The sequence below is a fragment of the Epargyreus clarus genome, unplaced genomic scaffold (genome assembly GCF_041222505.1).
Source record: "Epargyreus clarus isolate Ecla_fem2 unplaced genomic scaffold, WU_Ecla_fem_2.2 ptg000002l, whole genome shotgun sequence".
Classification (NCBI taxonomy): domain Eukaryota; kingdom Metazoa; phylum Arthropoda; class Insecta; order Lepidoptera; family Hesperiidae; genus Epargyreus; species Epargyreus clarus.
Genome location: NW_027332210.1, coordinates 8,796,061 through 8,820,914, shown reverse-complemented (window position 1 = coordinate 8,820,914; position 24,854 = coordinate 8,796,061). Strand labels below are relative to the sequence as shown.

Genomic DNA, 24,854 nt, shown 5'->3' with positions numbered 1-24,854 from the left:
CCTTAAATGTTAACATGTAAACCGTTTCGTTGTAAAACTGTTGTAAAACGAACAACATACAAAGGGCATGACAACATACGCCCTTATCAATAAAACACATGCATTTCAATACTATTACGCCTAACTTTGTTAACAAAAACTATTGTATAACATTACGCGTATTCATACATATTTAATATCGTTGTTCTAGTTCGATAATAAATACGCAAACAGGTCAAGTTCATCTTACGTTAAGAGTAAATTTAATCTTATCTTTAATTGCTCAATTGTTCTCTTATTAACTAAAGTTTTGTTTAATTTAACTAGTACTTGAACGCCCGACATACAATTTTTCAAAGTAAAATAGTATTAATTATTAATAAAACAAATACCAGACTGTTTAAGAATAACTGAATACAAGTTTAATGTAGCCTATGTCCATCCTATGTCACTCACAATTTAGAGAATCCAATGACAGCTCATGTTAAAATCCGTCTAGTAGATAGTGCTTATCGTGGGTAAAGGCCCCCGGCGCTGTGTCCCTGTAGTTTCGGGACCAGAATAGGGCTACGGTATCCCCTGCCTGTCGTAAGAGGCGACTAAAAGGGGGCTTCCGGGGTTGCGGGTGGCGAGAGTGGGAGCTCAAACCGCCCAGCCAGCGGCCCCGGGAAGGACGGCGGTATGTGTGGTCGCATACCGTCCCAGACGGTGTGGCGAGCCAAGCCAAGCTCACCTGGGCGGAGCCCGACGGGGCAACGCGCTAAGAGGGCTCCGGTTGCGTTCCTTTGGAGAGCCCGGAGCCCTCTACGCAGCGCCGAGGACGGCCACCGGGGGGGTTTTAGTGCGGTAAGAATCCCACATAACCCTACGTCGCTCCCACGACACTGGGTACCTTTTGAAGGTTTCCCCCTCGTAAAAAAAAAAAAAGTAGATAGTGCTTATAATTAAGTAAAGTTAATCAATCCGTACTTGGCCAACGTGGTCCGCTTTAGCATAGGTAATCCTTGAAAAGAGTAATGTACCGTACCCCTGTAATGGGATAATGATAAGTTGATGATTTAAAATAATATACCCACAGACCTATAATATACCAAACCCTGTGACATAGTTACCTACTTATTAAAAAGTAATGTTTATTCCAAAGAGTAATCAGTACAATTAAAAAGGCCTACAGACTCTTATATAACCAGTATTGTGTTCAGTTACGCAATACTGCAGAGAGATAAATCTGCAAGGTTTTGTGCTAAAGTTTATCTGGAATCTTGAGCCTTACGGATCCTATAACATATTTTTACTGTTTTATTATTAGTGACACCAATATTCGTTTTGGACTCAGGTCTCTTGAAAGAGATGGATTTAGGTCATAGTTTGAAATTCCAAGTGTGGAGCAAACTTCAAACACTTGAAAACTTTACGGAGAACTCTCAGGCATGTAGATTTCTTCGCTGTGCGTACCGTGAATAATATCCACATTTCATATATCTAATGTACACGTAACTTCGATCAATTATTACCACAAAATAAATGTGTTATTACTCTGAAGTTTTTACTTCGGCGGCTTTCGGCTTTATTTTTTTTTTGGCGAAAAATATACTTTGCGGCAGTCCGTAATTGGATAGTTCTTTTTTTTTTCTTTTCGAGGGGGAAACCTTCAAAAGGTACCCGACGACGTGGGAGCGACGCCGGTTTATGTGGGATTTTTACCGCACTAAAGCCCCCCAGGCGGCCTTCCTCAACGCTTGTTGGAGAACACCGGGATCTCCGACGGAACACAACCTGAGTCCTCCAAGCGCGATGCCCGGATCGGGCTCTGCCCTGGGGGAGCGTACGCTCCTCCCAAAACATCTGGTGATTACGACGGTATGCGACCACACATACCGCCGTCCTTCCCGGGGTAGCATACTGGACGGTTCGCTCCCACTCTTGCCGCCCGCAACCCCGGAAGCCCCCTTTTAGTCGCCGACAGGCAGGGGATACCGTAGCCCTATTCTTGTACCGGAACTACAGGGACAAATTGGATAGTTCGTATGTAAGTAGGTAATACTTTTGGTCTAAATATGACTTTTTACTATTGAATACTTGATAGGATTTCATCACATTATTTTTTATCGTAAATAAAGGGTGACGTGATGAAAATTGCGTGGTCTAGGCTGAATTCAAAATCCCGAATATTTTGTTTCAAAATAAAAAAAGAACTTACAGTATTATTCTGATGTCCATATCTTCGGGAATGACTTGATAACATTTACTGTAATTTGTATTTGTTGGTCAACAATTTTTCAAATTCTACCAGAATGTTTCACTGTGTCCTGACAAACTCAAAATGAAGTGTACTCATGAACTTGGAGTATTAGAAACTGATTTATATTTACCAATACTGTAGTAGTTAAAAGTCTAATAGAATTGTTATAGCTATTAATAAATTGTGGTTTTTGAATTACCTGACTACAAAATTTACGGCTATTTGCAACGATTATGGGACATTATGTGACAATAGCTGGATAATAATTGTAAAGCTGGAAACATTTTGCGGTCGCTTCATGGACCATTTGCATGTGACTAAAAGGCCAATATGCCGTAGTGTTCTTCATACCTGTTTGCCAAGATAAATGTTCCCGGTTCGATGATTGTCTATTACTGACCCATTGCTGGCCAGAGGTCTTAGATTGAGAGGAGTGTAGGTCATCATCAGCCACACTTGTTGATTGCAAACGATCGATGAAGCGATGGTCTCGTCGCGAAGATTTTCTTCACCGTTATAGGAAGAGATAATTGAAAAGTTGAAGAGGTTGAAAGCTGAACCTCTGAGAATTAAATTTGAATGCCATGTTTTTTTTTATAATATAGGAGTAGCAGACGAGCATACATTCCACCTGATGGTAAGTGGCTACTGCCGCCCATGGACATCTGTAATCAACCCCAGATAGGATTAGATATTCCCACCTAAGGTCAGCCACAGATGCGCTGCTACCCCTGAGAACTAAGCTGGAACGCCTCGGAAAAGTCTGTCTCCCTTACCAGACCCGGTTCAAACCGGAACACAGCAGCGCCTAACACTGCTGTTATTAGGTAGAAATAGGTGTGGCGGTGGTGCCGCCGGAGTCGAACCACAAAGGGTTCTACCACCTTCAAATAATATCTCTCTTTCATTACCTTACCATTACATAGTAGTGGTTGACACTGTTATAAGATGGAAATTGGTGCGGTGATGGTACCTCAGGAGACTAACCACGAAGGGTTCTCCCACTTCTCTTCGCGTGTATCTGTAAGCTCACATCAAAATTGATCGTAGTGACAAAAATGTTTATTTGTTTATTAAATTGGTTGAACTGTAAACAATCAATTAGTTGACCTGCCATTGGCATCGCTCAATGGCAGCAATCCAAGACAATCTAATGGTTCCAAGCCAATCAATTCATTTAGAATGATTATTTCATTGCGCAGTTAGGCCTACCCTGGCGTTATATAAGTCTGTTTTGTCGTGTATGAAATCGGTCATGAAGTTAGTGCGTTTCTGTGGTATAAAAATTATTCAAAAATTTAATTGTGCTCTTTTGACTTGAGGGTGTAAACATTTTTTCATATTTCGATATTAGGTACATTGGAATCAGAAATGGTAGAAATTTAATGTCAAGCTCAATGGGAAAGTTTTGTAAAATTAGTTGTAAAGTGACGTTCTAACAGACAAGGCACAGGCAAAATCAATAAAAGCAAACATTATATGACTTTAAGGGGACCATGGACTTCAATTTAGGTATTGGGTTCCCGCGACCCCGTGCGAACTTATGGACTGCGATCACACATCATCACAACGATCGCCAAACAACTAAACAGCTAAGATGTCTTCCGGCACAGAAAAACATATTTTTTGATCTTGGAGCATTATGTGGATGTAATACAAAGACCTCATGTGATCATTGGTCTCGCATGTGTCATCTCCGTTGTTGCCGGAGCGAAAAAGAAATCCTAGCTAGACACTATAATAATTATCTATTAATAACCTCATACTATCGGTATTTAAATATATTCATGACTTATTTGCGTTATCATTGCAATGCTGTATTTCTCAAGCCTTGATCGTGATAAACGAGTGTAAACCAAATATTGAACTAAACTGGGTATGTTATGTGTATACGAATCCTCTCATTTATACATTAACATATGTTGTAATGTCGGGGAAATAGTCATCGAACTTGATCTCCATAATAACACAAACTATTTTCTTGATCCAATTTACAACTTTTATTATTCCCGCGTAAAATACAAGTCTCGCGCGAAGCCCGTTCTGTTTCTTGTTTTATGCTAATGCACACAATCGTATAACCCATACAGCCAGTGACTATTTAAATGGGCACTTATTATTACAAAAATAACACACCATGAAAATAGTACAAAATAATACTAGTTATACGTAATTAAATAATTTCAATTCAATTCAATTCATTCAATTCAATTCATTTATTTATTGCAGGATAAGGTGAAGTACATTATATATGGAATACATTAGTTTTGTGCTCCTATCCTAACCCAAAGGGTATGCAAATATGTCATAGGTTCTAATTAATTAAAATTATTAATCTATTCTAATTAAAATTAAATTAAAATAATAATATTGAATTAGAAAAGGATACAATAATAAAATTAATAGAAATCATCATATTAAATTAATAATTAAACAACAAAATAGCATGTCAGTACAAGTAAAAATATTTTATTATAAAATAATGGCTCATACTTAAAACAGACAAGATATAATAGAAAAATAATTGTTTCAGTTAATGTCATTATAAAAATCATTAATATGGTAGTAGGACTTGTCAATGAGATATTCGTGTAATTTATTTTTAAAGTTTTGATTGTCGCTTATATGCCGTATTGTTTTTGGTATTTTATTGTATATCACTGGTGCTTTGGAAAATAAGCTTTGTTTAAATATATGTGTGTTACATTTCACAGTTTGTACCTTATCTTTAAGACGGGCTCTAGAATGAAATTTAAATAATTCTGGATTACGTTTTACAAATAAAGCGCATTCAAAAATATACATACAAGGTACAGTTAATAACTTTAGTTTTTTAAAATAAGGTCTGCACGACTCTCTCTGGTTTAGATTGCAAATAGCTCTAATGCACTTTTTTTGAGCCTTTAACACTTTTTCTTTATCTGTACAGTTTCCCCAGAACATAATGCCATATCTGAGAATAGCTACTACATGACCATGGTAAGCGGTTAATACCACTTCGCGAGACACAATTTTTTGTAATTTGCGTAATACAAATGAAAATTTACTTAGAGTCTGGCAGATATAATCTGTATGCGCTTTCCAGTTCATTTGTTTGTCAATGTGTAGACCCAAAAATTTAATTTTATCAATGTGTTCAATAGTCTTACCTAGATAACTTATATTAATTTTAGAGCTTATGTCACGTCCTTGATTAAAATTCATTATTTTAGTTTTATTTAAATTAATTTTCAAATTATGATGATTAAACCAATGTATAATAGATGTCAACGTATCATTAATGTCATTTTCCAAATTCTTAAAATTGTTACCAGTGAACAGTACGGTGCTGTCATTAGCAAATAATGTCATCTTATGTTTTGTAACTTTCGTCAGGTCATTAATATATAGTAAAAATAACAAAGGGCCCAGTATACTGCCTTGGGGAACTCCATATTTTAGTTTTCTAGGCTTTGACGAGAAATGTTTTTCTGTGTTTGTTTTTCCACAAATTTTGCTTATTGTTGTTATTTGAACTCTATCACTTAAATAAGATTTTATGAGATTTTGTACGTTTCCACGAACGCCATAATCGTAGATTTTGTTTAATAGTAACTTTTGATTAACACAGTCAAATGCTTTGGTAATATCCATGTATAAAGCTACTACTGGCAATTTTTTATCCATATTTTCCATAATCGTCAATAATGTAGAGTATAGTGCATCATTTACAGACCGATTTTTTCTAAATCCAAATTGCTCTGAAACTAAAATATTGTTTCGCTCTACATATTCATACAAAGCTTTATAGATAACTTTTTCAATTATTTTAGAAAAAATGGACAACAATGCAACTGGTCTATAGTTATTTACATCCAATTTGTCTCCTTTTTTAAATATTGGTCTTATGATTGAAGTTTTTAGTTTACTGGGAAAAACTCCGTGTTCTATACATTTGTTTAAAATATAACATAAGATGGGTGAAATGACTTTTGCACTTTCTTTAACAACTTTTGTAGAGACATCATCGAAGCCTACACTTTGCGTGTTCTTCAGAGTACTAATTATATTATTTATATCTTGTGGGATTGTTGGAGGAATAAACATTGAATTTAAGGTAGGTTTGATAAGATTTGACATGTTTTTGAAGTTTGAATTGCAATTGTTTTCTTTTATAATATCTATAAAGTAATCGTTAAATTTTATTGCTATATCTTTTGGATTCGTCAGCGTTTTCCCGTCAATATTTATTGTGGATATTGAAACTTTCGGTTCATTGTATTTGTTATTATTTATTATATGCCAAGATGCTTTAGACTTATTTGCAGCCATTTTTATGTAATAATTATTTTGTGATTTCTGAGTAAGCTGAAGTATATTTTTGAGCCGTTTAGTGTATAACTTATAATTTATTTTATTTTATTTTTATTTTTATTTTATTTTATTTTATTAATTTGAATATATTGCTAACAATCTGATGTTAATTCTTACTATACATGGACATATGTAATCAATTCTGTAAGAATAGTATTAAACCTGAAGTAGTACAGGATTGTTTCTTTTAAGAACTAAGTTTGAAGGTATTGAGCAAATACCTAATAGGAACAAAACGAGGACATATATAAAATCGACACCAAATAACACTGCTATTCCACCTGTGGTTGGTTGCAGAATGCAAATTCGTAGTTATTCCTACGACGAATAAGATCTTCTGTTTATTATTATACATATAAAAGATAATAGATCTTACCACTACAAACCTAACATAGGCAACAATAAATGTGGTATTCTACCTCTAAAAGTCACTCACTCTATGAAATCCTTAATCGACATGTAGATCCATTAATAATGTGTAATGATTGTATTCTTATCTGGTCAAAATCCCGTGTAGAATTTTGTTATCACAGTACATAGACAAATTGTGATAACGTGTCATTAACGATTCTGATGTTAGTGCTTATGTCCTAACTTGAGTACGATTATAATAATGGTTAGAGCGATATCATCAAAATATTACTTATTTTGGATCAGATTTTATCTCGTTAAAATCTAACTATTCGTTCAATTCAAAAACATATTTAAGTTACTTATTTATTCTTCTGGTGGTCTTATTTTATCTTATGTAACTGTAAATGGTCTTGTTTATAAACATTACGATTAACCGTACTATTATTATCTATACTAATATTATGAAGAGGAAAACTTTGTTTGTTTGTTTGATTGTAATGAATAGGCTCAAAAACTACTGGACCTATTTTAAAAATTCTTTAACCATTCGAAAGCTACATTATCCACAAGTAATATAGGCTCGTATGTCTCATACATTGGCATCCACTGCAGTCCAATGAATTTTAACATATGAGGTCTAAATCGAAATCGTGGGAGTAACTTAGGCTATATTTTAGGCAGTCAGGTTTTGTGTCTATAATGGTAAAATTGCTAGGTTTTATTTAAATATTTCTTTGTGTCTATTAACCATATGATAATCTGGAGGCACGGCAGTGCCGCCGCCAAGTCGAGCTAGTATTTTCTTCACATTTTACTCCTTCGATCACTAGTTCTTATTAGTGATCGAAGCATTTTACATACATTCCACCGTGACGCCATCACGCTTAAATTTCAAGTCATAAGCTGTATGTATAATATCAGTTTCCGATTTTCGTGACAAGTTTAGTAAATTTTGATTACGTGATTCAGCAACATTTCTTTAAGAATTCTGGAAAGTTCCTACATGTTGCTAATATAAGTTTAACTTGTCAAAACTGCATATGTGTCTCAACTTATCAGCGTGCAATATAAGATTGTATTTATATCTCATATTATTGATAGCCTAAAACCATCGTCGATAAATACCCATCAAATTCCAAAAGATTTAAATAAATCTGACTAATACTTCCGGAGATAAGCGTTAAAATAAACACAAATCTTCTTCAGCTTCATCAAATTAGTACGAGTTTAGGTACATATTTAGTTTAGGGGTTAATAATCAATTTGTCTGGTCCTACCTTCAAAATATTCAGCATTTCAAACAGAATTTAGCGGAGTTAGACCACTGCTGTAAGACGTAGACAGTTTTCTTTTGATATAATATTATAAGTAGCAGACGAGCATACGGTGTCTACTGCCGCCCTATATTCCTACCTGAGGTCGGAACAGAAGCGCCGCTTCCTCTGAGTACTTAGCTGGAACGCCTCGAAAATCTATGTCTATTACCCCTTACAATACCCCACCCACAACACTTATTATAATGTTACCATACCATTCATAATTCAGGAAGTACTTTATAACAAAATTCAAGAACTTCATTATATCCTGGCAGCCAGAATTCCGCAGCGCTCCACTGCTGCTTTAAAACCAAACTTCAACCACTTTCTACATAAACTAAAGTATCTTCATGGTTCCAGGTCAAACGGTATACGCGCAGGGTGCGGCGGCGACGCCTGTGCCCCTCCTCGATGCGATGACGGAGGTCGGCAAGGCTGGCTCCATGAAGGACATCAAGGTTGTCCACATGCACACGGAAAAGGAGGCCGCCTATTGCGCACCTGAATGCAAGGACATCTTCAGGTTCGTAGAGATTCTGTTAATAAGAGAATATAGGATACGTTGACAAATAATTTTAGGCACACAACACAATGAAATTACATCATTGTGTAATGTTTTATGACCAAATTAGCCTGCAATTTCATTCTTACACTAGTGCCGGTATAACTCTAAATAACCCTTTTTGTAGATTAGATTATTTTCAGAATGTCATTCGAACTGCTTCGTAACTTGTCTTATTTATAGAGAAGAAGGGGCAAAATCCAAATGGGTTCCTATACACATATTTTCCATAAAATTATCTACAATATTTACGATAATGAAAGGTTTTTACATTCTAGGAGATTTGTGTTTAATTTATTATTGATCAACTTACTTTTGGATTTCTCTAAATAAAGTTCAGTCTTTTTAGTCTCGCCAAACATTTGTAAATTTTTGCTATTTTGGGTACGCTGTCAACGAAATTTTCTTTTTTTTTTTTTTTTTCTTTTCGCTTACATGGACCCCTTAGCATTTAATAATCTATATCGACATGAATAGGAGTCAGTAGCTATTTAGGACGTCTCCCCTCTAAATTCTCACAGCGTCGGCCTTGCTTTAAATCAGTGATATTAGATAATTTACTAGATCTTATTGTGTAGTGTCATCCTAGAACCATTCTTCATGTCATGGGAAGAGATCATTAATAATAATAATTTTCATTATGTTATATTTTATTTAATTTTCTTTGGTTTTTCCATTACCGAATGCCGGAATAGATTTGGTATATTCTAATCAATTAACAATAATAAAAACAAGTCTGTCCGGACACGATTACATTATTTGTAACGTTTAGCATATTTGGAACACACCCAAATATAACACAGGTTTTAAATGTATTGTCTACTAGCTGACCCGGCAAACTTTGTACCGCCTTACAATCTATTTATCAAATATATTTCATATAAAATATAGCCTATGTTATTCGTGGATAATGTAGCTTTCGAATGGTAAAATATTTTTTTTAAATCGGTCCAGTAATTTTTGAGCCTATTCATTACAACCATACAAACAAACAAAGTTTTCCTCTTTATAATATTAGTGTAGATGTACCTATGTTAATCTGGTACTGAAAAAATCGACGGAATTTTGCAAACTTCAAATTTAAGGCATGAAGTAAGTAAATTTCGACGGAATTTTGCAAAGACTTCAAACTAAAGGTATAAAGTAAGGTACTTTTGACCTCGCAAATATTTAAATTCGTATGCGAAAGTCAAAAAACCCATAAGCGAATGTTTGCTATAGTAATCTGCTTAAGTTTAGTCAGGTGCGAGTTCCGACCGGCCCCCAGCAACCTTGGGAACGCACATTATATAACAGATCCTATATCGCTTATCTCTTCACGCCAATATCAAACATACCGATATCGATGTGTTCATATCTCTCGATAAGTTTGACATGTCGACATTTCGTTACAGCATTATTTAGGTATCTGATAAAATTAGGTGCGTGACATTGCAATTTTAGGAATGCAATGAAAACTGCCGAATCATCGTCACCTTGACGATGGTTTGTCTAGCTCCCGAAATAGTTGTTGCTAGTGTATAGAAAAAATCTGGGTACTATCGAATTCCCAGGGATAGATTGGGAAGCGTGCCTTTTGCTTGCGACTACCACGGCCACGCCTATTCTCCTTTTTTGTTATACAATCATAGATTAGTAAAGATTACTCACTCCTAACAAGAAAATGTACCCAGTTTTGAGAATTGAAATAGTTGCGTAAAAAAGTTTTCCACGTCTCCGTGCTAAAATGTCCCTAAAATATTTGAAATAATTATTTATTTATTATGTAAATTGCGCAGTATTAGTTATTTATTCGTAAATTTTCGCTATATCCGCTATAAGCAATTAAACAATTTTACTTATACCTTAACGCTGTTAGACAATGTTGGGCCTGTTCTCAACCCATTCCTGTCCCAGGTCTGGGCACGGGTTTCCTCTCAGAATGAGAAGGATTAGGCCACAGACCACCGCGCTGGCCACGTGTACCTATTGGTAGACTTCACCATCTACACATACTTTTGAGATTTTTTTATAAATCTCAGGTATGCAGGTTTCTTCATGTTGTTTTCTTTCACCGTTAAAGCGAATGATAATTAATTTCTAATACGTAAATTACTTTGAAAAATCAGTGGTGCCTAGGTTTTGATCCTCAGACCCCTCTTGCTGCTTGCTTGTTAAGAAAGGTGTGAGACAGACTTATTTTTACCCGACCGCCAAGGAAGTTATTTATAAAATTTTCCACTTAGGGTATAAGGGTCACTGACCACTGGCTGCGACGTGAAAGGGGAGCTCTGCATGTGTCAATTCACACTGATAGTGTTAAAGACTTAAGGCGCCGTCCCACATATGGTTTAAACCGGTTCATACTGCTTTTTAAATCTACGGGCGATCATTCATGCAGTAAAGCTTAGCTTATGACTCTAGCATTGTACAGTACATACAATACAAAGTGAGTTAACTACAATTACTTAACTCTTGTTAAGATAACGAATTGCCCATTTATTTCTTGTATTTTTTTTTTTTTTTTTTTTTATTAGTTGATAGGCATGCGCTTGGCCTCGGTCTCGCCTGATGGTAAGCTTCGATGAGGCCTAAGATGTGCCACGCTTGCCTAGAAGTAGCCTATTCACTCTTGACTTGAAGACTCCTAGATTATATGTGTCGGGAAACACAGAAGCCGGCAGGGCATTCCACTCCTTGGCGGTTCGTATTAGAAAAGACGAGGCAAAACGCTTCGTACGAACCAAAGGAAGGTCGACTTGATAGGGGTGGTAGCCTGCCGTGCGTCTGGACGTCCGAAGATAGAATGGGGCAGGGGGAACTAGATCGTGAACCTGTTGCGCACACTCCCCAAAATGAATTCGGTAGAAAACCGCAAGACGAGCCACACGCCGACGGTGTTGTAGGTTTTGGAGCCTGGCTTTAATTAGCGACTCATCCCCAATGAGTCTCTTGGCCCGTTCCTCAACCGAGTCCAGTGCCTCTAAGTGATGCTTAGCTGTACCATCCCATAGGTGACAGCAGTACTCCATACACGAACGGACTTGCGCCTGGTACAGCGTAAGCATTTGCATAGGTGTAAGGAAGTGCTTCACTTTGTTTAAGATGCTAAGTTTTCGAGCAGCTGTTTTGACTCGGGACTCAATGAAGTGACCGAAATTGAGAGTGGGAGAGAAATCCATACCTAACATCTCGAGATGATCAGAGATCGGTATAGCCTGATTTCTTAAACTTGGGGCCAAGTTAAAGGGGATCCGTTTGTTGGTGAAGAGACATGCTTGAGTCTTAGAGGCGTTAAAGACGGCTCTGTTCGCCACACCCCATTCGGAAACGAATACGAAACGAATGGACGATTTATTCCCCATACAGATGGTGATAAATTCTTCTTACACACAAAACGTTGTTTAAAAACGGGCTGGGTTTCAAATTAGAGGCACACAGATTTTTTAAGTGTACGTATCAATAAATTATCTATTTAATAACGTTTAGACATAACGCGATGAAACCGACATGCCGAATAGTTCAGGAAAATAAAAATTATCAAAGATGGCGTGGTGGTCTAGGTGTCCTTTTTATATATGATGGTAAGTGGTCACTGCCGCCCATGGATAACATTCAACTCCGTATAGAACAAGGCTTCTGTCTAAGGCCGATCGATTAAGATTAAGATGGTCGTTTCATGTGAATAAATCAGCCGGCATCTACAAATACCCTTTTCAGAGTTTTTGAATGATTGTATGCCCAACAGTGGAACAGATCAAAAATAGGTGGTGCGCCATCTCATGGTGGCGCCCCGCAAAATCGCATTTTTTTTTGTAGCTGGCACCCTATAGTTACGCCACAGAAAATGTATGTTGCAGCCAAGTAACTTAAGTAGCCGTTTAATTAACAGCCTAGCCTCTTTACTAAATAGTGATGCTCGGGTGTATTCGGCGCCCCTCGTATAACTGTGCGGTCGCACCGCCCTAGGGTCGCCCCTGCTCGCAACACCCTCCCTCACACTTTGGGGAACACAAAGTATCGTAAGCTAGATTACAGATAAACAGTATCGTTTTTTTGCTACGGAAACTACTACCAAAATACTTATTTGCCTAATCATTATCCCAGAGATATATCTATATCTGTACAGTCATTCCATACAACTTTCGATAGGATTATTGATAAGGAACGCTCAATCATGTTAAGAGACAACTTGATTATTCTTATCGGCACCTTGTTATATGTGCTTCTGGTATAACATTGTAGTATTGAAGGTATTTCTTGATCTAAGTCAATATAACCAGTTGAGAGTAACTATTAATTTGTGTAAATTTAATCAATCCTTTAGCAAAGTAAACGTAATCAATCGTAGATGCAATGCAATCGTATATGGAGGCACGGCAGTGCCTCCGCCAAGTCGAGCCAAAAAAAAGCGGCACGGCCGTACCATTCTTTTCTCGAAGCATATCGGCCCATTTGTGACCCCCTGTAACTTCGTTGTATATAAAGCTGAAGCTGAAGCCTGAATTTTCAGGATTATTATTTCTGCCTAATAACAGCATTTAAGCCTGTTGTATTCTGGTTAGACGAGTCTGGTAAGGGAGACATAATTTTCCGAGGCATTCCAACTTAGTCCTCATTGGTAGCAACTCATCCATAGCAGACTTCAAGTAGGAATCTAATCATACCTAGGGTTGATTGCAAATGTCCATGGCAGTAGCCACTTATCAGATGAACTGCATGCTCAGCTGGCACTCCTATATAATAATTAAAACATAGTTTTCGGAAAATACATTGTATAAAATTCATCATCATCATCATCAACAACCCATTACTGTCCCACTGCTGGGCAAGGCTCTCCTCTCATAACGAGAAGGATTAGGCCATAGTCCACCGCGCTAGCCAAGTGCGTATTGCAAGATTTCACATACCTTCGAGACTTTTTTTTATAAATCTCTCAGGTATGCAGGTTTCCTCACGATGCTTTCCTTCACCTTTTAGCAAGTGAGCAAGTGAAATATATTTTGCTGTAAATATAATAAGATATTTAGTTCTTCGGTAATTTAGATGATCATGTCGATAAATAATATTATCGATGTTCGATTTATAATTTTCTCTATGAATAGTTCAAAGTACATATCTGTAATGTATACATCAAGGGCAGAAGCAGTCTGCCTACACACTATAAAGACATGTATACATAGACATTAGGTTTTGTTTTGTTTGTTCATGTTACAAATCAAATCAAATCAAATTTATTTTGTAAAATGCTTCATATATATATTTTATCAATATAATACTATGCATTTTGTCATCACTGGCGTACAAAATTGTTATAAAAAAACAGGATCAATTATTATTATTTAAATATAAAATAATACACATATTTATAGTAGATATGGGCGCAGATTCACTCGCGTTTAAAAGCAATGTTTACCATGCTTATTGAATAATATAGAGTTCAATTTGGTACCCGTTAGTAAGGAGGCTTAGTCTTAGGAGGCAACGCATCGGTGCGTCTTCAGAAAGAATCTGTTCTATATAGAGTTGGACACACAAATCCATTGGCAGCAAGATCACTTACCATCAGGTCTACTGCAATCGCGTTTGCTACTCCAATCTTACAAAAAAAACATTAGGTACATTTAAATCTGTCTCAGGGAATCGAACCCGGTACACTTTGTGAGACACACCACTACGGTGCCACGCCCAGGGATAAGATACAAAGTATAGGTATTTTTACAATCCCAAATTAAATGTTGACGTAGGTCAAAGATTGGAGCTGTTCCAACTGAATTCTTATTCGAACGTGTATAGCACATGTGAAGACTAAAGTATGATCAGATCAGTAAGAAAGAGAAGGATGTATGTATCGGTGTATGCGAGAAAGGGATGCGTATACCTTTGTAGATGTTTTATGGAGAAGAGTGACCTGCATTTATATGAAATTGCTTAAAACTTGTTTTAAGGAAAATGTCCCTTGTTAAAATTCAAGTGGCTTTTGTAACTCTTGTTAAGTGTAGGTATAACCTCTTTTCCTTATTTGTAAGAAGCGAAAATAAAAATATTTATTTTTTTCGCTTCTTTGTTATATATTGGCCTTAACTACCATAGTAAGGCATTCGCCTTAATCAAAATTATTAAGAAGACATCCGATCCTGCACCGCCGCCGTGCCGTGGGAACGCTGACTCCGCACCACCGCTCCGTTTCCATCGAATAGTCCCGAACGTGGGAATTCACTCTGGGCGCTAACATTGCCCCAGCAAGTCACCACTTAGGATAGTTAGTTTTAATTTAGGTTAGATTTAATCCAAAACATGTAATATTCTGTTTTGATTAAATACGTATATATAAGTAATTCGGTCTTTCTGTATCCTGGCTGCTGCATTCCGACGCAATATATAACTTCTTTATAAATTGGGTACTTGACAGTCATAACAATAAAATATGAAATATGTTGGATATGATAGCTTATAAGTAAACATAAATTATGCAGTATTTCGTTTATTTTTTAATACGTTCTAAGTATTTTAATTTTTAAAAAGAAATTTTCGATTTTTTTATCTGTGGATTTTAAATCCCAAAACGGCGACAGTGCTGCCTCAAATGTCATGTGACGTCACTACATCGAAACCAAACAAGACAAATAATAATTAAATCGTTTGCTGTTAGAGTTGGTTGAATTTATGTTGTGAACCGAAATGAAGCCATACTATATTAAAGCTGATAGCGTGTACCTGCTTAAAGAAGATCCATATATGCAGTGCAATAAATCAAAATGGATACAAAAACTTCCGTGAGATAACCTATGGAAATATCAAATAAACAACGTAAGTAAAACATTCTTTATATTTACATTTAATCATATCGGACAATTAAAACATTTCTTAACTGACTTCAGACAGAAGAAAGGTTGTCTTCAAGTAATTATTAAGATTTTTTTTAAATATACTTATATTCTTATGTGAACTGTTTAAAGGTTATTAATTGGTTATATTTATATTTACAGTATTATAATATATTAAATATATGATTACGTCCCGTTCCAATGATTTGGAATTGACGAATCACTCGAGAGTTACTAAATTTATTCCTTTTTTTCAATAATACTTCTCTTACATAGATAGTATAAAATGTCATTGCTTGCAAACAGAGGATTTAAACATATAAGAATCTGCAAGTTCTTTAACGTTTATGAGATTTGGGTTTAGGAACGTGTATAAGCAAATTTGTTACGATCGTACTTGTACACATCGTCACTGCACACGTCTTATAACTCGTCATTTATTTAAATTTTAGTTATAATAGCTAAATAACTCTCAATTTTCTTCTAAGCGTTGTTTGTTTACAGTGTAATGACGTTCCGCCACAAAATGACACTTGACCGCCTGATTTAACGTGACGTTCCGTTCACCGTAAAGAAAGTTCGATTTTTATTAATGAATAGCCCTTTTTTCGAAAAAGTGATCAATGAAAGGCATATATAATACGTATACTAATTCGTTAAAACACTTTCCCAAAAAGTGTCAAGTAGCACTTTTTGACTTCCGAAGCAGTGGGAGGTTATAAACGTTAATTAGAAGTCTGTGAGAAATATACATTGAATATAATTTTATAGATAAATACATAGTAGCCAATTCTCAGACCTACTGAATATGCAAATAAAATTTGAAGAAAATCGGCAAAACCGTTTCGGAGGAGTACGGTAACTAACATTGTGACACGAGAATTTTGTATATAAGATGTTTGTTACAGATCATGCTCGCTGTTCATGGCAGCCAACGTACGCAAGTCCGTGGCTGAGGGCCGCTCCGACGTCATCCCCATCTTCCTGCAGGACATCCCCAAGCTGTTCCACAGGAAGATCATCAAGCCCGACATTGCTGTTATCCAGGTATAGCATTCAAACAAGCATGCAGTCCACCTGATGGTAAGTGGGTACTGTCGCCCATCTATATCTGGAACCCCCCATAAGATTTGATTCTCACTTGAGGTCTGTCCTGTGGTCTATGAATTCTTATTCTCTTTTGGTAGGACTAAATCCAAACGCCTTAGATAAACGTCTCTCTTGCCACATCCGACAAAAGAGAATACGATAGCGCTAGACACTGCTGTTATTAGGTAGAAGTTGGTGTGGGCGTGGTTCTTCTAGAGTCTTAAACCACAAAAGGTTTTATCGTTTGCTTAATTTGCAAAAATAATTGTGGCGTAATGCCTTCAAAGTCAAACAACAAAGGTTCTACCGTTGGCTTCACATTTAATATTGAAAAAATATCAAACGCACAATACTATAATACTTATTACGAATATTCGACCATAAGGCCTGTAAATTCTTTACGTGATACCAAAATAAAAAGTTAAGAGTTAGCTAATAGTACATTCCAAGTTGTTATCAACGTCATACATAAATTACATCAGAAACATTAATCAGAATAAGACAATACACCAATAAATAATTCATCGTGGAAGCCACACCCGCGATTAAAACATATATTTATAACGAGTTCAAACACCCAGTTCCTACAGAAAAATAATGATAACCCTAAGGTCAATATAACTAAGTGGTCGGGATTGATTACTATAAATAAAAACGTACAATACCAATAATATATCGAGGAATTTGTTTGTTATGCAATACACTAAACATTGTTTTCATTCAGTAAAATCAAGATACTGCCCACCTTTTAGTAGGTCACTGCCATTTGAAATCTTGTAACATTTAGAATCAACGATAGGATTGAGCTCTTTATTGAAGTTGGCTCACAGATCCTTGGCTACTCCTGAGAATAAGTTAGAATGCCGCGTTCCCAATTTAATCCGTAATCACACCCATTGAATCAAAACATTGAAGCGCTTACTACAATGTTTTAAACAAAGAATGGTAGTTTAAAAACTAAAAACCACGCTAAAATTGCACAAGGAAAATCCCTAATCCTCATTCCTGACGATCCTAATGAGGTGAATTGGATAAAATTATTAAAATCGTGTATTGTCATCGGTTCTTCATAAGTGTTCAAACTTTTAATTTAAGATTAAAAAAATCGAGTTCAAAGATTCCGTTACATACATACGTAGATACAACTAAAATGGTAAAAATAGATGTTTTCTTGTTAAAAGAAAAGAACAATATGAAAGTGTGCATGGAACAGATAAAACAAGGTGACACGTAAATCAACGCCACCTAAAGACAAGTTGACAGAATTTATATTTGTTTCAATAAGTAACCTGTATATAACTTTTCTTTTCTTGAATATGTAATAATATAATTGTAATTATTAATTCCAGGTATCCCCGCCCGACCAGCATGGCTACTGCAGCTTGGGTACGTCAGTGGACTGCGTCAGGGCAGCTATTGTCAACTGCAAGACCATTATCGGTAAGATAAAGAAGTATGTGTGTCCTTATGTACGCACGTAAGATATACTTTGACGTATTTAATTAAAAATACAAAAGTGTATATGTCAATATGTGTACACATATTACGTATCGTATCATGTACCAAAAATATGTTTTTTCTGAAAATTCTTGTAATAAAAGCAGTAGAAGTCTCAGTGGTTCGACTCCGGCGGCACTACCGCCACACCCATTTCTGCCTAATAACAGTAGTGTTAAATACTGCTGTGTAGTGGTTTAAAGAGAGACATTTTCGAGGCATTCTACCTTAGTCCTCAAGGCGAGGCATCTTTGAGCGAACGCAGATAGGAATCTATCTTATCTGGGGTTGACTATAGATTCCATGGGCGGTTATTGCCTCTTACCATCAGCTGGACAGCATGTTCGCCTGCTACCCTTATAAAAACGGCTCGTTATTTATTTTTTTATTACTATTTCCATTACAGCTCAAGTAAACACCCATATGCCTCGCACCTTCGGCGATGCGATCATCCACATGTCGCACATCGACTACGCGGTAGAGGACAACACGCCGCTGCCAGAACACGGAGTCGGCAAGGCCTTGACGCCGGAGGAGACCAAGATCGGACAGATCATCGGGGACAACTTGGTCGAGGACGGCGCTACTCTGCAAATGGGTAAGGAATATTCTGAATTGTGCCTCGTCTTATTGAGGTATATTATCTCGTTATATTGAGGATGGCGGTCTTTGCAAATGGGTGAGTTAGGCTTTCAATTTCAAATCAAATGAATCAAATCCTTCCAACTTTGTTCTTCTGTTACATCGTTGAGGATCGGGCTACTTTGCAAATAGATAAGGAATACATGATTGTTCATCTGTTAAGTCCTTGAGGATTGCGCTATGTTGCAAATGGTCAGGAACACATTGAATTGTTAAGGCAAATGGGTAAGGATGACTTGTTCATCTATTAAGTCGTGGAGGATGGGGCTACTCTGCAAATTGGTATAACTCTGTAAATTTAACTCTACGTAACAGATAATTATGTAATCTAATTCCAAATTACGTCATCATAATTGTGTTACAAAGCAATATTACGGATAAAGTAACACTGATGCAATCTGTTATATTGTTACAAAATTACAAAACAATACTACAAAAATTATGCTTAAAAGACAAATAAATATCATCTTTTACATTAATATCTTTGAATTTATAGAGAAAATATCCAATTTTGTTAGAATTTAAACAAAATATTTTTCCTAATAATAATATAATGTCTCAAATTACTTTCCAGGTATTGGTAGCATCCCCGACGCGGTGTTGTCGGCTTTGAAGAACCACAAGGACCTCGGCATCCATTCGGAGATGTTCAGTGTGGGAGTTGTCGATCTGGTGCGACGTGGCTGTGTCACTAATAACATGTAAGTTACGATATGAAAGGTAGATCCGAGTTTAAAGTAGATGGCGCCACTGTGTCATACTCACAGCCACATTGAACCATTGAAGGTGGTAGAATCCATTGTGGTTCGACTCCGGCGGCACCACCGCCACACCTATTTCTACCTAATAACAGCAGTGTTAGGCGCTGCTGTGTTCCGGTTTGAAGGGTGTGGTAAGGGAGACATACTTTTCCGAGGCGTTCCAGCTTAGTCCTCAGGGGTAGCGGCGCATCTGTGGCCGACCTCAGGTAGGAATATCTAATCCTATCTGGGGTTGATTACAGATGTCCATGGGCGGCAGTAGCCACTTACCATCAGGTGGACTACATGCTCGTCAGCTACTTCTATATTATAAAAAAGCAGTTTGGCACTACCAGTGTTCCCTTGTGAAATATTTTGTATAGTAGTGAAGTAGGTTGTTGGTGGTTGGACTCCCTTGTTGGTAAGTGACCATTGTTCCCCAATAGTCTGTGTTCATATAAAGCAGGTTCTAACTGAAGCGGATCATAATGTTTTGCCAGTCATGATGACAAAGCCTTACCTTACCACTTAGCATAACTTAGAGCGAAACAAACGCAAGAACTACTTAGCGCTAGAAATAGTTGTGACAGTGGTTAACCCACTTGACTCCGTACAGAAACGCCCGGTGCGAATAGTCAATGACCCAGCGATCTCTGATCGGTTAGAACCCTCAAGTCTGCGGAGGGACATAGGTTCCCTCTGCGTGTTCTACCGGCTTTACAATGGTGAGTGTTCTGAGGAACTGTTCGATCTAGTGCCTACGTCACCCTTCCTTCATCGCACCACTCGCCGAACGATGAGGTTCCATCCACATCAGCTTGACCCGTGGCGGTCCTCCACGATTCGGTTTGCACGGTCATTTTTGCCGCGTACGTGCAAAATGTGGAATGAACTTCCTTCTGAGGTATTCCCTCAGGACTATGACATGGGGTTCTTCAAGAGGGGTGTAAAGAACTCTCCTTCAAAGCCGGCGATGCATTGGCGACTCCTCTGGTGTTGCAAATGTCCATAGGCGACGGTGACTGCTTTCCATCAGGTAGCCCGTCTGCCTTTTCATCAGGTTAAATATAAAAAACAGTGGTACTTCCTCTGGGAACTATGCAGATTCTACCACCTTTTCCTTTATCACACTTCCTTACAACCGTAATAAATTATTGTATTATATTATTCGTTATAGTGTCATTCAATGAGAAAATATTTTGTTTCCAGGAAGAAAACTCACAAAGGCCGTATCGTGGCGAGTTTCGTCGTAGGCAACAAGGAGTTGTATGACTTCCTCGACAACAATCCCTTCGTTGGTAAGACATCATTTGTTATAAACTACTAGAATATTAAAACAAATCTCCATTGTATGACAGTAGCCAGTGTGTCCATACTAAAGTTTAGTTAAAGAAGTGTATCATTTTCAAATTTAGTATTAAAAAATCTATGATATAGATTTAATTTGGTTGCGTAAGAAATTTCGGGTAAACGTTATAATAAATTCGCGGTGTAAGAGTCAGATGAACATATCTGCATTTTGTCAATTTTACAGGAGAGCAAAAATAGTGTGAAAATTCGCCACTTCAAACTTTACCAGATTATTAATAGAGATAATATATACAGTAGTTGAAATAAAAATATTGAATATAGCGTTACGTCGTTTTGCCATTTCATAAAAGACTATATTGTGGACCGTTTTGTGAAAAAGTAACCATTTTTGATTTTTTGTACATACGTTCATCTGACTGTTACACTGCGAATTGGATTAAGGTTTTAGGATAAAATTTTGTAAATTTTAACATACAAATCTATGAAATTCTTCCGAGCGAAATTCTTATGTAATACTTTAGGAGCTATCTTAGTCTAGTTTGAGTTTGAAACTTGCATATCGATACCTTAATTCGCAAATCAGCCAACTCCACTTTTTGTCAAAACGTTTTTAAGCTATTGCATAGCTTCTATCGCGGGCCTTGAGCGTGGAGACCGAATCCAGAAATTCCGTAACGAAAAAACCTAACACCCCCCCACTCCGACCGGCACAGCGGTGATACTTTTTAGTAGCGATCTGTGCGCCCCGGGGCGCACATGCCAGTTGACGGGTTAATGACTTTTTGCATACTGCATAAATAAAATAAATATATAATTGTAATTGCATAAGTTGATAAAAAATGCTATGCAATAGCTTTACCGCGTCAGTCTTCGAGTGCCACACGTATTTTTTTTTTTATTTTTTTTGATTTCGTTCAACGCCATTTATATAATAAATAAATAAAAAGAACATTTTGACAAAGTGAAGTTGGCTGATTTGCGAATTAAGGTATCGATATGTGGACATAAGATGTTTAGAAAACTTCGATAGCGCGATTCAGTATCTCATAGCGCCATTTTTGCCGCCAATAAAAAACAAGTTAACACAAGAATACAAAGAAAGCGCTTTCGGAAAAACTCCAATCATATACAATAGGTTGCACATATCGATACGTACCATTACTGATATGTATAAACTTTTTCAAAAATACACTTTTATAAGTTTCTTATAGAAAAATGCTATTATACAATTGACGAATTTTTGAATAAAAAAAAATGACTTGAAATGAGTGAGTCCGTTAATGTTTAATGTCAATATTAATAGTAGTTTTAATTTTCTATTATAATATTGTATATTCCGGCCGGAATATGGCGTTTAATTACCCAATGTACACATGTTTTTAAACCTATGTTCCACAATAAAGTTATTTGATTTGATTTTGATTTGAAAGAAATATAATAATTATTTTCCAGAAATGATGGAGGTAGATTACGTGAACAACACTCACATCATCTCTTTGCTGCCCTGCATGACCGCTATCAACTCCTGCATGGAAGTGGACCTCACTGGACAAGTTGTCTCCGACTCTATTGGTAACTATAACTAAAATATTAAATTAAATCACTTTTACCCTTACTTTACTTTCGTACTTAACGAATTACGAAGAAAATAGATACAAGTATTATAATGGTGACTAATTTTGAATGTAAATCCTGGCAATTGGTAATAATTATAATTAATGACATAATTATGATAATGAATTATTTGTAATTGGAACTTATGAATTTGCATGCCTTGACAAGTGGAACTTGGCGAATATATATATAGGGTGAATTATTCAAACAGGATTAGCGAAAAATGCTGAAAGGAGTTACAAGGCCGATTTTGATAAAAACTAAAACTGCATCATTGGTTTTTTAAAATATCTTTTTCCCTAACCGGAAATCGAACGAGTTCATTTTGAAAACTTGACTTTCAGTAGAACCCCTGTAGCACTACCATGAGTTGGCATAGAAACGCCACAATAGAAATTGTAAATAGAAAACTATTGTCATTTTGATAGTGAATAACATAACTACTATCGTTACGGTATTTCTTGACAACGTCTGTCAAATTAATGACTCATGGGGCCGAATTTGTATGACAATAGATCATAATGACATTCGCTAGCGATTTGATTTCGATAGGTTTTTTACGTATCGAGTTACGCCACTATGGATTTTACTTCTACGAGTAACCACCAGAGGCGCTGTACAATTTTTCATACATTTATTTTACGCAGTCGCTAGCGAGTAATACTTTTGTAAACTCATGGTAGTGCTACTGTACTGTTTAGTGTTGGTTACATGTTCGTGGGTGACAGTGACTACTTGCTATCAGGTGGAATTCATACTCATTTGACATTACAAAAAGAGTTTATTATCGTAATCAACTTAAGGATCAAGTGAACAACTTATTTTCGTCCAGGTACACGAATGTACTCCGGCTTCGGTGGTCAGACGGACTTCATCCGCGGTGCAGCGGAGTCTGTGGACGGCCGCGGGAAACCCATCATCGCGATCGTCTCGCAAACTAAGAAGGGAGAGTCCAAGATTGTGCCTATACTCAAACCTGGTTAGTGATTTTACTGTTATACTAGCTGACCCGGCAAGCTTTGTACCGCCTCAAAATCCATTTATCAAATTTATTTCATATAAAATATAGCCTATGTTACTCGTGGATAATGTAGCTTTCGAATGGTGAAATTATTTTTAAAATCGGTCCAGTAGTTTTGGAGCCTATTCATTACAATCAAACAAGCAAACAATGTTCCTCTTTATAATATTAGTATAGATTTATTGCTACGTGTTCAGGTGCCGGCGTGGTGACCACCCGTGCCCACGTGAACTACGTGGTCACCGAGCAGGGCATCGCGAACCTCTTCGGGAAAACCCTTCGGCAGCGCGCCTACGAGCTGATCCGCGTGGCTCATCCCGACCACCGCGAAAGCCTCGAGAAGGCAGCCTTCGAACGCCTCAAGTGTATGCCGGCGCCCTAATAAACTCTGGATGCGAACGCAGACCTGTATCCAAGGTCTGGACACGACCAAGTTGATGTGGTTGTATGACCATGTTGGTGCGGTCGTAAGATTATTCGGGTGATGTGAGTACACGGTTTTGCAATAACCTTGGTTAAACAATATAGTAGTCGGTAACTTTTTTGGTTGAATGGTAGTGTAGCCAAAGGAGGTAATGGTGGGCCGCATTTGGCGATAAAGCGTCTTATATTTAATAAAAAGATAGTACGAAAAATATATAGTAGCCGATTCTCAAACCTACTGAATATGCATATAATATAATATATTTTAAGGCGATGTAATCAAATCAAATAACGAGCCTTTAATAGTGTGATTTAAGAATAAAAACAGTTATTAATCAACTTCTGTATAGATAAATGTAAGTTATCTGTCATAATATAAACAAACAAGGACTCAGAACAATTGATTATCATTGTTCCAAGTACAAGGAAGATGACTTGAAAGGCTTGCACAGATTAATTTGATCAATAATGTAATATTTTGAGATGCTTTACTTTTTCTTATATTTATCTCATTAAGAATAAATTTGATTACTTCGCTTTTAATAAAACCCAAGGAATACTGCAAATGAACACCACTATACAAAAAGTTGATTTTGGACTTACCATCTTATACTTTTCTTTAGACCACTAAGATTGTGGTAATATCAATGAATGTATACATCCTACCAGCCGACCCGACCAAGGTACCTTAGTTGTAAAACCGTGTATTTATCTCTCGATAAGTCGTCTAGTCTCTGTCTGTTCACATTTAACTAAAACCTTAAGTCAATTATAAAATTATTTTATGAACCAAATGTTTACTAAGTATTTGTTTACAATGACTGAATTATTTAAATAATGAAAGTGGATTTAGGTAACGGAAGGCAATGATGGCTCGTTTGAGTTTTATTAGATTGAAAGTAGTG

The 24,854-nt window shown here is 36.7% G+C and overlaps 1 protein-coding gene across 1 annotated transcript in view; it reads left to right on the top strand.

Moving 5' to 3' along the window:
• Window positions 1-24,451, top strand: part of LOC140747374 (succinyl-CoA:acetate/propanoyl-CoA:succinate CoA transferase) — a 31,243-nt gene extending 6,792 nt beyond the window's left edge. The window contains exons 2-10 of the mRNA XM_073079800.1: window positions 8,605-8,767; window positions 16,521-16,659; window positions 18,051-18,141; window positions 18,605-18,796; window positions 19,415-19,541; window positions 20,790-20,878; window positions 22,344-22,463; window positions 23,338-23,484; window positions 23,724-24,451. Coding sequence (XP_072935901.1) covers window positions 8,605-8,767; window positions 16,521-16,659; window positions 18,051-18,141; window positions 18,605-18,796; window positions 19,415-19,541; window positions 20,790-20,878; window positions 22,344-22,463; window positions 23,338-23,484; window positions 23,724-23,908 — 1,253 coding nt within the window. The 3' untranslated portion in view covers window positions 23,909-24,451. The remainder of the gene's footprint in view (window positions 1-8,604; window positions 8,768-16,520; window positions 16,660-18,050; window positions 18,142-18,604; window positions 18,797-19,414; window positions 19,542-20,789; window positions 20,879-22,343; window positions 22,464-23,337; window positions 23,485-23,723) is intronic.
• The last annotated feature ends 403 nt before the right edge of the window (window positions 24,452-24,854 follow it).